The 11,924-nt window shown below is 50.3% G+C and overlaps 1 protein-coding gene across 1 annotated transcript in view; it reads left to right on the forward strand.

The window, feature by feature from the left end:
* Nucleotides 1–3,169: 3,169 nt before the first annotated feature.
* The window catches only part of LOC118155477 (deleted in malignant brain tumors 1 protein-like), a 47,734-nt gene continuing 38,979 nt past the window's right edge, over nt 3,170–11,924 (forward strand). Inside the window, exons 1-8 of the mRNA XM_035308768.1 lie at nt 3,170–3,292; nt 4,421–4,741; nt 5,844–6,173; nt 6,547–6,861; nt 7,767–8,081; nt 8,441–8,755; nt 8,992–9,306; nt 10,713–11,027. Coding sequence (XP_035164659.1) covers nt 3,220–3,292; nt 4,421–4,741; nt 5,844–6,173; nt 6,547–6,861; nt 7,767–8,081; nt 8,441–8,755; nt 8,992–9,306; nt 10,713–11,027 — 2,299 coding nt within the window. The 5' untranslated portion in view covers nt 3,170–3,219. The remainder of the gene's footprint in view (nt 3,293–4,420; nt 4,742–5,843; nt 6,174–6,546; nt 6,862–7,766; nt 8,082–8,440; nt 8,756–8,991; nt 9,307–10,712; nt 11,028–11,924) is intronic.

Here is an 11,924-nt window from a genome sequence, read left to right on the forward strand (position 1 = left end):
AGAGAGTTGTTCATCCTTCCCTTATCCATTGGCCTTGAGTGATATCTTCCTTTTTACATCTGCTTCTCATAAGGTTCTCATCTACATTCCCGATAATTAGGATATTTTACCATATATGTAGCTAAATATTAATTCAGATTCAGACATCTTCCCTGTCTCAGTGTACACTTCCTCAGGTATAAGTTACAAGGTGTATTCCCAGCAGCTGCCTCAAGCCAGACAGACCCTCTGACAGCAGATGGGGCCCAGAAGGTCTCAGGCTACGAGGAGTGCATGGGCCTGCTCTGGGAGGCCTGTGGTGGTGTTGATGAGTTGTGTCACCGGGTCAGGGAGGGAGCCAGAAGGTTGTGAAGCGTCCAGGAAGATGACCACGAGATAGACAGGGTGTTCATGGAGACTGTACACATACAGGAGTCCCAACCCCGTGTAGCAGGGGAGTTGTCAGAGGGCCACATGAAGTGATCCATCAGCACAGTAAGGAAGAGGGCTGGAAGCTGGTCGCTTCTCGTACGAGGAGAAAGGCTCTTCCTTCTGAAGACCTACCACTGAGTACCCTCCAGGCTGAGGAAAAGCTGGGCATGACTTCAAGCGAGGCAGCCAGGCCGACTGGCCCTGCTCCTTGTGGGAACTCCCAGAAGAAGCGGTGGGTGATTGCTGTGGGGGACTCCATGCTTCAGGCTGTGGATATGAGGATATATATGGATATATGATATATCCATGCTTGGATACTAGGTGTTTTGGAAAGACTGACAAAGGTTGTCCATGAGTCAGACTATTCCCCTCTGTTGCTGGAGTACAGCTCTGCAGAGAGGGACTTGGGTGTCCTGATGGACAGAAGACTGACCATGAATGTTCCCTTGTGGCCAAGAAGGCCAAGGGGATGCTGGGCTGCATTTGGAAGAGGGTTTCCAGGAGCTCGAGGGAGGTGATCCTGCCCCTCTGCTCGGCCTTGCTGGGGGCCACACATGGAGTATTGTGCCCAGTTTGGGCTCTCCAGTACCAGAGGGACATGGGACTACTGGAGTGAGTCCGGAAGAGGGCTACGAAGATGATCAGAGGACTGGAGCACCTGCTGTATGAGGACAGGCTGAGAACGGGGCCTGTTCATCCTGGAGAAGAGGAGGCTGAGGGGAGATGTCATCAATGTATATAAATATCTGAGGGGAGGGTGTCAAGAGGACAGAGCCAGTCTCTTTTCAGTTGTGCACTGTGATGGGACGAGAGGCAATGGGCACAAACTGAAGCACAGGATGTTCCAGCTCAATATGAGGGTGCAATTCTTTACTGGGAGGGTTACAGAGCACTGGGACAGGTTTCCCAGAGAGGTTATGGAGTCTCCTTCTCTGGAGATATTCCAAACCCACCTGGATGCTATCCTGTGCAATATGCTCTATGTGATCCTGCTCTGGAGAAGGTTGGACTAGATGAACTTCTGAGGTCCCTTCCAACCTCAGCCATTCTGTGATTGTGTGGCAAGTCCACCATGGTCATCATGTTCTCCAGTCCTTTCAACTACCTCATATCCCACGTTGAGTTTTGGCCATTCTGTGACTCTGTGAACACACAAGCTCCAGATGCTGCAGGAAGCTACATCCAAAAATATCCAGATGCACAACTCTGGGAAATTCTGTGTGAGCTCCAGAGGCTGGTTGTTTTGTTATCATGGTAGCAAGAAGCCACAGGGGAGGTGCTCACACTGCTTAGGACACCACAGAAGGAGTGGGAATGCAAGAGGATGCAGAGAAAACACCAGTGTGTCCTGTAAGCAAAGTGGGCACAGCAAGTTATGGCTTAATTTCTCCTTATTTTTCAGGTATGAAAAAATCATAACTTAGTGACAGAATTTTATTTATTTATTTATTTTTAACAGCTAGGAAACAAATATTTGGCAGAAGAAGCTTGTTTTGCCTTCCATCCTCCATATGAAGATATTCTCAGCCATTTGCAATCATAGAATCCTAGAATCATGATGCAACTTCTGCTCTGGCACCTGGAGCCCTTCCTGCCCTCCTGCTGCACCAACCTTGGTGCCTGCAGGGTTCTTTCTCTCTCACTTTATCTCATTGCTGCTGCTGTCCCTTTTCAACCTGTCTGGAGCTGGCTTCTCTCTAACATGGGGCAGCTTCTGGTCTCTTCTCACAGAGGCCACGGGAGCTGTAGGGACTGCAGCTCTCCTGTGCTACCAAACCCGTGATGTGGAAGCTCAATACAAGCATTTTTATTTATTTATTGTGTTTGTTTAATTTGAGAATTTGAGGAAGTTTTTTTTGTTTTTTTTTTTTTTTAATGTCACAGTCAGTGACCATATGAGATCTAAAGATTTAAAGAGGGGAGGCAAAGGAAGCTGAAATCTCCCCTTTGGCTCAGTAGTTGCTGCATTGAGAAGGGACGGGAGGGCAGGGTACTGGGAAAGCAGAGGGGTGGAGGAGCTCAGCTGAAGCATGGGAACGATGGCAGGACCACAGAAGGGTGGTGGCTGCAGGTCCAGGGCATGGACATGAGCACATCTGCAGGCCAGGAGGAGCCTCACAACACATTTAGACTCGTATAAGCATTTAGGTTGGAAAAAACCTCCAAGTCCAACCATTAGCCTAGCACTGCCAAGTCTACCACCAAACCAGGTCCCCAGGCACCACCTCTACATGTCTTCTGAATACCTCCAGGGATGGTGACTCAACCACTTCCCTGGGCAGCCAGTTCCAAAGGTCCACAATCCTTTAAGTGAAGAAAGTTCTCCCAGTATCCAACCTAAACCTTCCCTTGTGCAACATCATATGTTACAGAGGGGGTAGGTTGTTATGACGGACCTAAGCTAAGACTCTAACCAAGCCCTACAACTCTCCCAGTCCTTCCTGTCCCCTCTCTATTGTCCTCTTGTGAAACGTACCCATAGGACATCTCCAAAGTGCCGATGCTGTCTGCTCCCAGAGCATGTTTGCTCATCACCAAGGGTCAAGCTGAAAGCAGAAGATTCAGTTCCCTCTCAGAAACTTGGCTCCATGTGCTTCAAGTGCAAGCAGGGATGGGAGGAACAAGCAGTGGGGAGGAGCAGCGTGGGAAGCATCCTCCTGTAGCTGCCTCTATCGATCTTTGCTATATTTCCTCCCCAGCTGGTAATGGTGGACCTGAGCTCAGCCTGTGCTGAGCCACCTCCTCCTGCATTCCTGCCGGACTGGGAACAACTTCTCCAAAAGTCTTCTGCTGCTGGCTGAAGCACCCATGGGTGAGAGGCTGTCTGCTCGTGCTGGGCTTGGGATTGCAGAGGTCCTCCTCATCCTAGCAGGGCTGTGTGGTGAGTGCCTTGCGTAGTCTCCTCCCTGTGCTGGCTGCATTCTATGGTTTGGGAAACACCATGTTGGGCTGCTGCTTCTCTTCATTTCTGCTCAGCTTAATTATCGTTACAAGGTTCCCTCTAGAGCAACCTGCATGGACTTCGTGGACACTGCTGGAAGTGGCATAGATGCAGAACTAACAAGCCCACCTGCAAAGGGCAGCTCTCTTCCAGCTGGTTGCTGCAGAAGGCTTGGGTCTCCCTTAAAAATGCTGATACCTTCTAGAAGGTGGATGACACAAAATGGGACAATTTTTTACAGTGGTAGAGTCACGTGGCAAATTAGGAATGAGAAAACAACCTACAGGGAATGGAGAGGAGTGCTGCCCACCTGTCCAGATCATACACTGATGGTCAGAAGAAAACCGAGGGATGAGAGAAGCAGCCAAGTAAAAACTGGGAAAGGTGTAGAAATCAAGTGTGCTGAGCGAGTGTGGTGCTGCCTTCTCAGTAGTGTCAATTATGTGTTGTAAAAAGAGGGGGAATTGGAAATGCCAGCCCTCTGATGGGGTAGTAAATGCTGTGGGGCTGATATGCTTGGGCCAGACTGATCTGAGGAAGCAGGATAGAGGTTTGCAGAAATAAAGGAAAAAAAAGGAACTCTTACATTCCTTATGCTGCGGTAAGGCTGTTCATTCAGTAAAGCCAGCTGAGATTTGTGAGTGCAACATTTCTGGCATGTAGTGCTCTGAGTGCACAACCTTACTCAAAATTGCTCCAACAAAGATCCTGCAATTCAACTATTCATTGCTTATTTCTATTTAATTATTTTTAGTCATGCAAGTTCATCCTGAAACCTGTTCACCTGAAAAACAATTGGTCCTGATGTATTTTGGTTTCCCTTGTTTTGAGGGACCGTATGTTCATCTATCAGTAGGTGGAAAAGCCTGGGGTTTGGTCAAGGGCTATCTGCCATGTGTCCTCGTCAAAATTATGATAATAAAATTATAAGAGCTCGTGTCCTCCTCTTGCAGGTTCTTCCCTATTCCTTTCAGCCAACAGGTAGAGACTGTCAAGATGCTCCTTAGCATCTTCTTTTCCGAGATTTCCTGCTAACTTTTCCTTCCCTTTGCTCTGCCTCATTGTCAGCATCACTTCCTGCCCAAATAAGACTTGTGAACGGCCCTGACCCCTGCACGGGGCGACTGGAGGTGTTTTACAATGGCACCTGGGGGACGGTGTGTGACGACCACTGGAGCCTCGCAGGAGCCCGTGTGGTGTGCCGGCAGCTGGGCTGCGGGATGGGCCTGTCTGCTGTTGGCGGGGCTCGGTATGGGCGAGGAAAAGACCCCATCTGGCTGGACAACGTGCAGTGCACCGGGACGGAAGCTGCTCTTTCTGAGTGCCAGGCACAGCCCTGGGGAGCTCACAACTGTGGCCACGGGGAAGACGTCAGCGTTGTGTGCTCAGGTGAGTCTCGCTCCTACCATGTCTTGGACCAGATGACCTCCAGAGGTCCCTTCCAACCTAAACCATTCTGTTATTTTGTTCTGCAACAACTGCTGGGGACAGCTGAAGGATGAAATTTTGGGCAGGACAACTACTGTTCGTCCTAGGAAGACGTCCTGCTAATGTCAGGTGGTTCTGATCACAAAGCAGCCCCATGGAACATGCAAGATCAGTCTTAGAAGACAGGTTTCTGTCTCACACCATTGCTTCCAATGAGTGCCAGATGAGAATTGTAGAGTGGTTTGGGTTGGAAGGGACTTTTAAAGATCACCTAGTCCAACCCTCCTGACATGGGCAGGGTAACCCTTCATTACATCAGATTTCTCAAGGCTCCAGCCAATCTGACCTTAAACATTTCCAGGGAGGGGGCATTCATATCCTCTTTAGGCAACCTGCTCCAGTGTTCCACCAGCCTCATGGTACAGAATTTCTTCCTTATATCTAAGGCTTGATTTCACCTCTCTGAATAACTGCAGTCATCTCCTTTGGAACAGTGCAGTGCACTGTTATACTGAGGTCTAATCAATACAGTTAAAAGTGTTGGGACATAAGTCATGCCATCCTAAAGCAGCACAGTTCTCCATCAGCATCTATTTTAGGAAGAGGTGGACCCCTTGTCACCCACAGATTATGTTGTCGGCTGGGTGTCCTCTGATTGTGCTGTGAGTGTCAGCACCTGGCTCACAGATTGAGCTGAATCCTGCTCCTACAGGTAGGCAGAATTACTTCCCTAACATGATTTTGCAAAGAATTCACACTCTTCACACTCTTGCTCCAGATAATTTCCAAATGTTGTTCTTGGATTCAAGAACTCTTCACATCTGTCACGGAGGCTGCATTTCCCTGACCATTTCTCCGCTTCACCACCTCCTGGATTAAACCCTTCATGGGTATATCCTGACTGTCAGACACTGTCCAGAATGGCCCGTGAGAATAAACTGATCCTAAGCATTGTAGGCAATTGCAAGCCCAGCAAAGTTACTGATCATTTGCTCCTATGCACTGTAAGCAGCTACTTTTCCAGCAAAGTCTCTGACTGTTTGCTACTTGGTGGTGTTTGCAGGGGCACCCGCTCCAGGTCTGACCCGTGCCAGGCTGGTGAACGGCCCTGGCCCCTGCTCTGGCAGAGTGGAAGTCTTCCATGACAGCAGATGGGGCACCGTGTGTGATGACGGCTGGAACCTGACGGATGCTGAGGTGGTGTGCAGGGAGGTGGGCTGTGGCTCGGCTCTGTCAGCTCCACCTGACGCTGCCTTTGGGCAAGGGGCAGGACCCATCTGGCTGGATGATGTGACCTGTGCTGGGACAGAGTCTTCCCTTTCTCTGTGTCAGGCCAGTTCCTGGGGAAGTCATAATTGCAAGCATGATGAGGATGCTGGTGTTGAATGCTCAGGTAACTGGCTCCCCATCCCCCCTCCCCCCCTTTTTTAAGGGAGTGGTTTGAGAAAAAAGAAGAGTTTGAGATGATTCTAGGTGTAGACATCTACACTGTAGCTCTGCAAATGGAGGTGGGAGGAAACCCGTGACGGGCTAGGGAAAGGAACAGGGAGCTTCAGAGGTGGTGTTCATCCAGATGTTACACTTGTGGGATGAGTGGGGAGGAGATGAGTGCCCTAGGGGAGCCTGCTCTTCTCAGTTTGTGTCTGCAACCTCCTCACCCTCCAGCTGTGAGATTCTGTGATGATTTAAGCACTGGGCTCCCTGCTCCCAGGGCAGCTCCAGTCCTGGCCTGGATATCCAAATGTTTGGCGTTTGTCTCTTTCCAGAACCAGCTCAAGTACGTTTGGTGAATGGCTCCAGCCATTGCTCAGGGAGAGTTGAGGTCCACCACAACCAGCGGTGGGGGACAATTTGTGATGATGGCTGGGACCTGAGAGATGCAGAGGTGGTGTGCCGGCAGCTGGGCTGTGGGGTGGCTGTGTCAGTCCCTGGCAAGGCTCACTTTGGGCAAGGACACGATCCCATCTGGCTGGATGAGGTGAACTGCACAGGGACAGAAGGTGCCATCACAGAATGCAGTTTGGAGTTCTGGGGGGAGCACAACTGCAATCACAATGAAGATGCTAGCGTTGTGTGTTCAGGTAAGTGACCAGATCATGGTTTCAGCAAGGAAATTTAATCTAATTTTGGTTTGTTCCCTGCATACATGTTGTTTTCCTTTGTGTATGATGGCATTGCAAGCAGCAGTGCTTGGGAGGTGAGGTAACTCCATTCCTGTAGGCATTACAACAACAGATTATCTGGATGCACCCTTGTGTGTCTGTGCTAATCCTCTGTCTGACACCGTAAAATGTCCCTTCTCAAGTGGCTTGCCATGTCCATCATGTCACCATCCTCTCTGGATGTTTAAAATGTGTGCACTCAGATGAGTCATTTGGCCTTCGACAGTTGCCATACGTGGCTGGAGGCTATTCCATTTCTACGTGCCAAGTTTCTTTTGGATCTTTAGAGGTGGTGCAAGACCGGAAGATATTCCCCCATCACTCCATCTTGCAATGGTATTCCAGCCCTTTGTCACCAAAAAAGTGAGTCTGGATGATCTCAGGCAATATTTGCAAGGAGCTTTAGTAGAGGAGTGCAAATGGAAAAACAGCATGGAAGGACTCTCCTCGACACAGCTTCACCCAAACATTTTTGCTAGAGTAAATAAATGTCATTTAAAAAATATTTCCTCATTACACGTGTCCTCTGAAGGAGATGTGGTCACCCTAGCAGACCTCTGAAGCTCATTCTTACATTTATGGTTTGAATATGGATTTCCGTATTACCCACAGGAAACACTTTCTGGGAGGCATCCTGTTTTTACCTTCTTCTGAATATGGCCAGGTCTTTCTCTTATTGAATTGCTTCCAAATGAAGATGCTGATGTAGATGGGGGAAGCACAGTTACATGCTTGCACGTGGCATGGTTGCATGTAGCTGCAAACATCTGCTTCAGAGGACTGAAGTGTGCAATGTTTATCCATTTCTCTCATTCCCCCGTTAGAGCCCACAGAACTACGGCTAGTGAACGGCCCGAATCGCTGCGCTGGGCGGGTTGAGGTCCTTCACCACCAGCAGTGGGGCACCGTGTGTGACAATCACTGGGACATGGAGGATGCCAAAGTGGTGTGTCGGCAGCTGGGCTGCGGTGCTCCGATCTCTGCTCCGGGCTGGGCCAGGTTTGGCCGAGGCTACGACCCCATCTGGCTGGAGAAAGTGACCTGCTCGGGGACTGAGGCTGCCCTTAGTGAGTGCAAAGCCCAGACGTGGGGAGTCCACAGCTGCCACCACGGGGAAGACGCCAGCGTGGTGTGCTCAGGTAACCCTCTGCCACATTCCTCCTGCCTGTCTGCAGGGAGACCTCTGCTGCCGCTTAGCCACGGACGTGTCTTCTCCAGAAGGCAAGGGGATGATAATAAGGTTCCCGCTGACAAGAAGAGTTGCGAGGAGGATCCCATCACTGCTGCTTCTCCCATTTTTCCCGGCTCATTTTCAGCTTGAGTGAATAGTCATTGAGCTTCTCCCATAGTGCAAAAAGCTGTGCTGAGTCTCATGGGAATCCCCGCCTAGTAAAGGCATGATATCAGGGAGCCCAGAGTCACCATCTTTTTCAAGATCCCAGGCTTGTCTCCACCAACTCTTCCTGAAGGTTTTTTGGTGTGTATTCCTTTGTTTCAGAACCAGAGGTGGTTCGGCTGGTGAATGGCCCAAGCCGCTGTGCTGGGAGGGTTGAAGTCCTTGAGCAGCGCCAGTGGGGGACGGTGTGTGACAACGCCTGGGACCTGAGCGACGCAGAAGTGGTGTGCTGGCAGCTGGGCTGTGGGACAGCAGCTGCAGCTCCGGGCTTGGCTTACTTTGGCCAGGGACATGGTCCCATCTGGCTGGCCGAGGTGAACTGCACGGGGACAGAAGCTGCCCTCTCCAAATGTGTGGCCAGGCCCGAAGGAGTCCACCTCTGCCACCATGGAGAAGACGCTGGTGTGGTGTGCTCAGGTAGCTGCTGATCATCTGCTGATGAGCTTGTGGGTTCCAGCGCTGCAGGAGCTCAGTGGGCTGCTTTTCCTTTCTTATCTATGTCAATGCTCTTCCCACATGTGAATCTTTAACTCCAAGGCAAGATCAACGCTGAACAAGTGGGGATTCACCCCCAGCGTCATATCAAGCACTCAGTCTCTCCCCGACCAGCTCTGCCACCAAGTGACGACATGCTCTGTCTCTTTCCATTTCAGACCCTACCGAGGTCCGGCTGGTGAACGGCTCGAGCCGCTGCTCTGGGAGAGTCGAGGTGCTGCACAACCAGCGATGGGGAAGTGTGTGTGATGACAGCTGGGGCCTGGACGATGCAGAAGTGGTGTGCCAGCAACTGGGCTGTGGTACAGCTATCTGGGCTCCACCTGCAGCTCGGTTCGGGCTGGGGTACGACCCCATCTGGCTCGATGATGTGAACTGCACGGGCTCAGAGGCTGCCCTCTCTGAGTGCAGGTCCAGGCCATGGGGAGACAACAACTGTAATCACAAAGAAGATGCTGGTGTGGTGTGTACAGGTAAGCCACCTTCATTCCTTCATGGTGCAGCTCTGGAAGGAGCAATGTTGGCAGTCCTGGTGGATTCAGGATGTTGCTGTGTCTCTTAAGGGAAGCTCTATTTTGCTCATGTCTCTCGCCTCTGTATAGATACCTATTTTCAGGTCCCTTTACACATTCAGGTCCCATTACACATTCCTTACACATCCCTTTACACATTCAGGTCCCATTACATATTCTCACTACCTTCGGCCCATGTTGGACTGCCAGACTCTCAATCTGTGTTTCCATAGCACAAAATTTAGGTCTACGTTCAGGTTTCTCCATGTGAACGAGGTGGCTGAGCCTCCCCCCTCCTGTTAAAGTCCAGGGTGGCCTGGTCGATACAGCTAATGAAAGTTGAATGAACTCTTACAGGCGTGGGTCTCCCATTCGTCCCTGTATCATGTCTGTTCCCTCCTCATGGTTTATTTCGATGCCTGAGAACACCGAAGATGGGATTAGATGCCTGTGTTTATCACAGAATCACAGAATAGTCTAGGTTGGAAGAGACCTCCAAGATCACCGAGTCCAACCTCCTACCTAACGCTAACAAATCTTCCACTAAACCATATCCCTAAGCTCTACGTCTAAACATCTTTTACAGACCTCCAGGGATGGTGACTCAACCACTTCCCTGGGCAGCCTATTCCAGTGACTAACAACCCGTTCAGGAAACAAGTTCTTCCTAATATCCAACCTAAACCTCCCCTGGTGCAACTTTAGCCCATTCCCCCTCATCCTGTCACCAGGCACGTGGGAGAATAGACCAACCGCCACCTCACTACAGCCTCCTTTCAGGTACCCGTAGAGTGCAATAAGGTCACCCCCGAGCCTCCTCTTTGTAGCGAGGGGCCCAAAACTGAACGCAGTACTCGAGGTGCGGCCTCATCAGAGCCGAGTACAGGGGGACAATCACTTTCCTGGGCCTGCTGGCCACGCTGTTTCTTATGCAAGCCAGGATGCTGCTGGCCTTCTTGGCCGCCTGAGCACACTGCTGGCTCATATTCAGCTGACTGTCAACCATCACTCCCAGGTCCTTCTCTGCCAGGCAGCTTTCTAACCACACATCTCCCAGCCTGTAGCTCTGCTTGGGGTTGTTGTGCCCCAGGTGCAGAAGCCGGCACTTGGCCCTGTTGAACTTCATACCATTGGCCTTGGCCCATCGGTCCAGCCTATCCAGATCCTCCTGCAGAGCCTTCCTACCCTCGAGCAGATCGACACACGCACCTAACTTGGTGTCGTCTGCAAACTTGCTGAGAGTGCACTCGATCCCCTTGTCCAGAAATGCCGATGGGAGCCTTCACATCACATTGCATCTGGCCACCACTCAAGGTCCTGTCTTCTACTTTTATGTGTCTGACCTGCACGTGTCTTTTTAATTCCAGGACCACCCCAGCTCCGGCTGGTGAATGGCTCTAGCCGCTGCTCTGGGAGGGTCGAGGTCCTTCGTAACCAGCGGTGGGGGACTGTGTGTGATGACGGCTGGGACCTGAGTGATGCAGAGGTGGTGTGCCGGCAGCTGGGCTGTGGGACGGCCGTGTCGGCTCCAGGCTCAGCTCACTTTGGGCAGGGCTCCAGCCACATCTGGCTGCAGGGTGTTGAGTGCACAGGGACAGAAGCTGCCCTCTCTGAATGCAGGTCCAGGACGGGGCAACAGAGTTATTGCAACCATGGTAAAGATGCTGGTGTTGTGTGCTCAGGTAAGTTTTTTCTTGAATATCGTTATTCAGGAGAGCATTGGGCTGTGCTAGAGAAAGGAAGAGCATGACTTTGCTGGTGGCTGACTCTCCTCCGAGTCTGGGTAACACCAAGCCCCACAGAAGAGCTCAGGTCGCTGTTCTGCAGAGGTTTGGTCAGTGGCTGGGCTTCCCAGTGAAAACTTAGGGAGGTGGGAGATCCCGAGAGAGGCTGAGCCAGTGATGGGAACAAGAATCTGAGCAAAGCAATGAGAGACACAACCAAGCCTCTGAGGGATGGGAAGAATGAGGCTTTATTTAGGGACCTAGAGGGTGAGTCTTAAAGTTTGACGTGATCAAGAAACAAGTAAAAAATGTCAGATTAAGAGCAGGGTAAGAAGAAAGGCCCATCTTACAAAGATCAAAAAGGGAGATTTTTACAAATTCCAGTTTTTATTCTTTTCCAGCAAGCATGCCCAAATTTTCTCTGTCACAGAAGTTTTCTTATTCTAGTTGGTACTAATTACAACTTAGCTTTAAATATTCAAAGTCCCTCTGGTGTTTGGGGATGTTCAGTATAATAACTGGATCAGACACCTCCTTCACAAAGATCCGGGTGATTCAACATCTCTGAACACCATGACAGCACAGCATGTGGGTACAGATGCCTGCTTGCAGTTTGATGCTAAAGGAGTCCAAATTGCAGGGTTGTTGGCATTTGCAGAAGCTTTTTGGCATGTTATTTTCAATGGCTGGAAATGCACACAGAAGTTCCTCAGTTACAAATGTCATAAAAGGTATAAAAATCAATGACATGCATTAGCTACATGATCTCTGTGGGCAGTGCAGACATGGACGGAGGCTTCCAAAAAGTGCACACTTTTTTTTTTTTTTTTTTTTTTTTTTTTTTTTTTTTTTTTT

Source organism: Oxyura jamaicensis, chromosome 31 (genome assembly GCF_011077185.1).
Source record: "Oxyura jamaicensis isolate SHBP4307 breed ruddy duck chromosome 31, BPBGC_Ojam_1.0, whole genome shotgun sequence".
NCBI classification, from domain to species: domain Eukaryota; kingdom Metazoa; phylum Chordata; class Aves; order Anseriformes; family Anatidae; genus Oxyura; species Oxyura jamaicensis.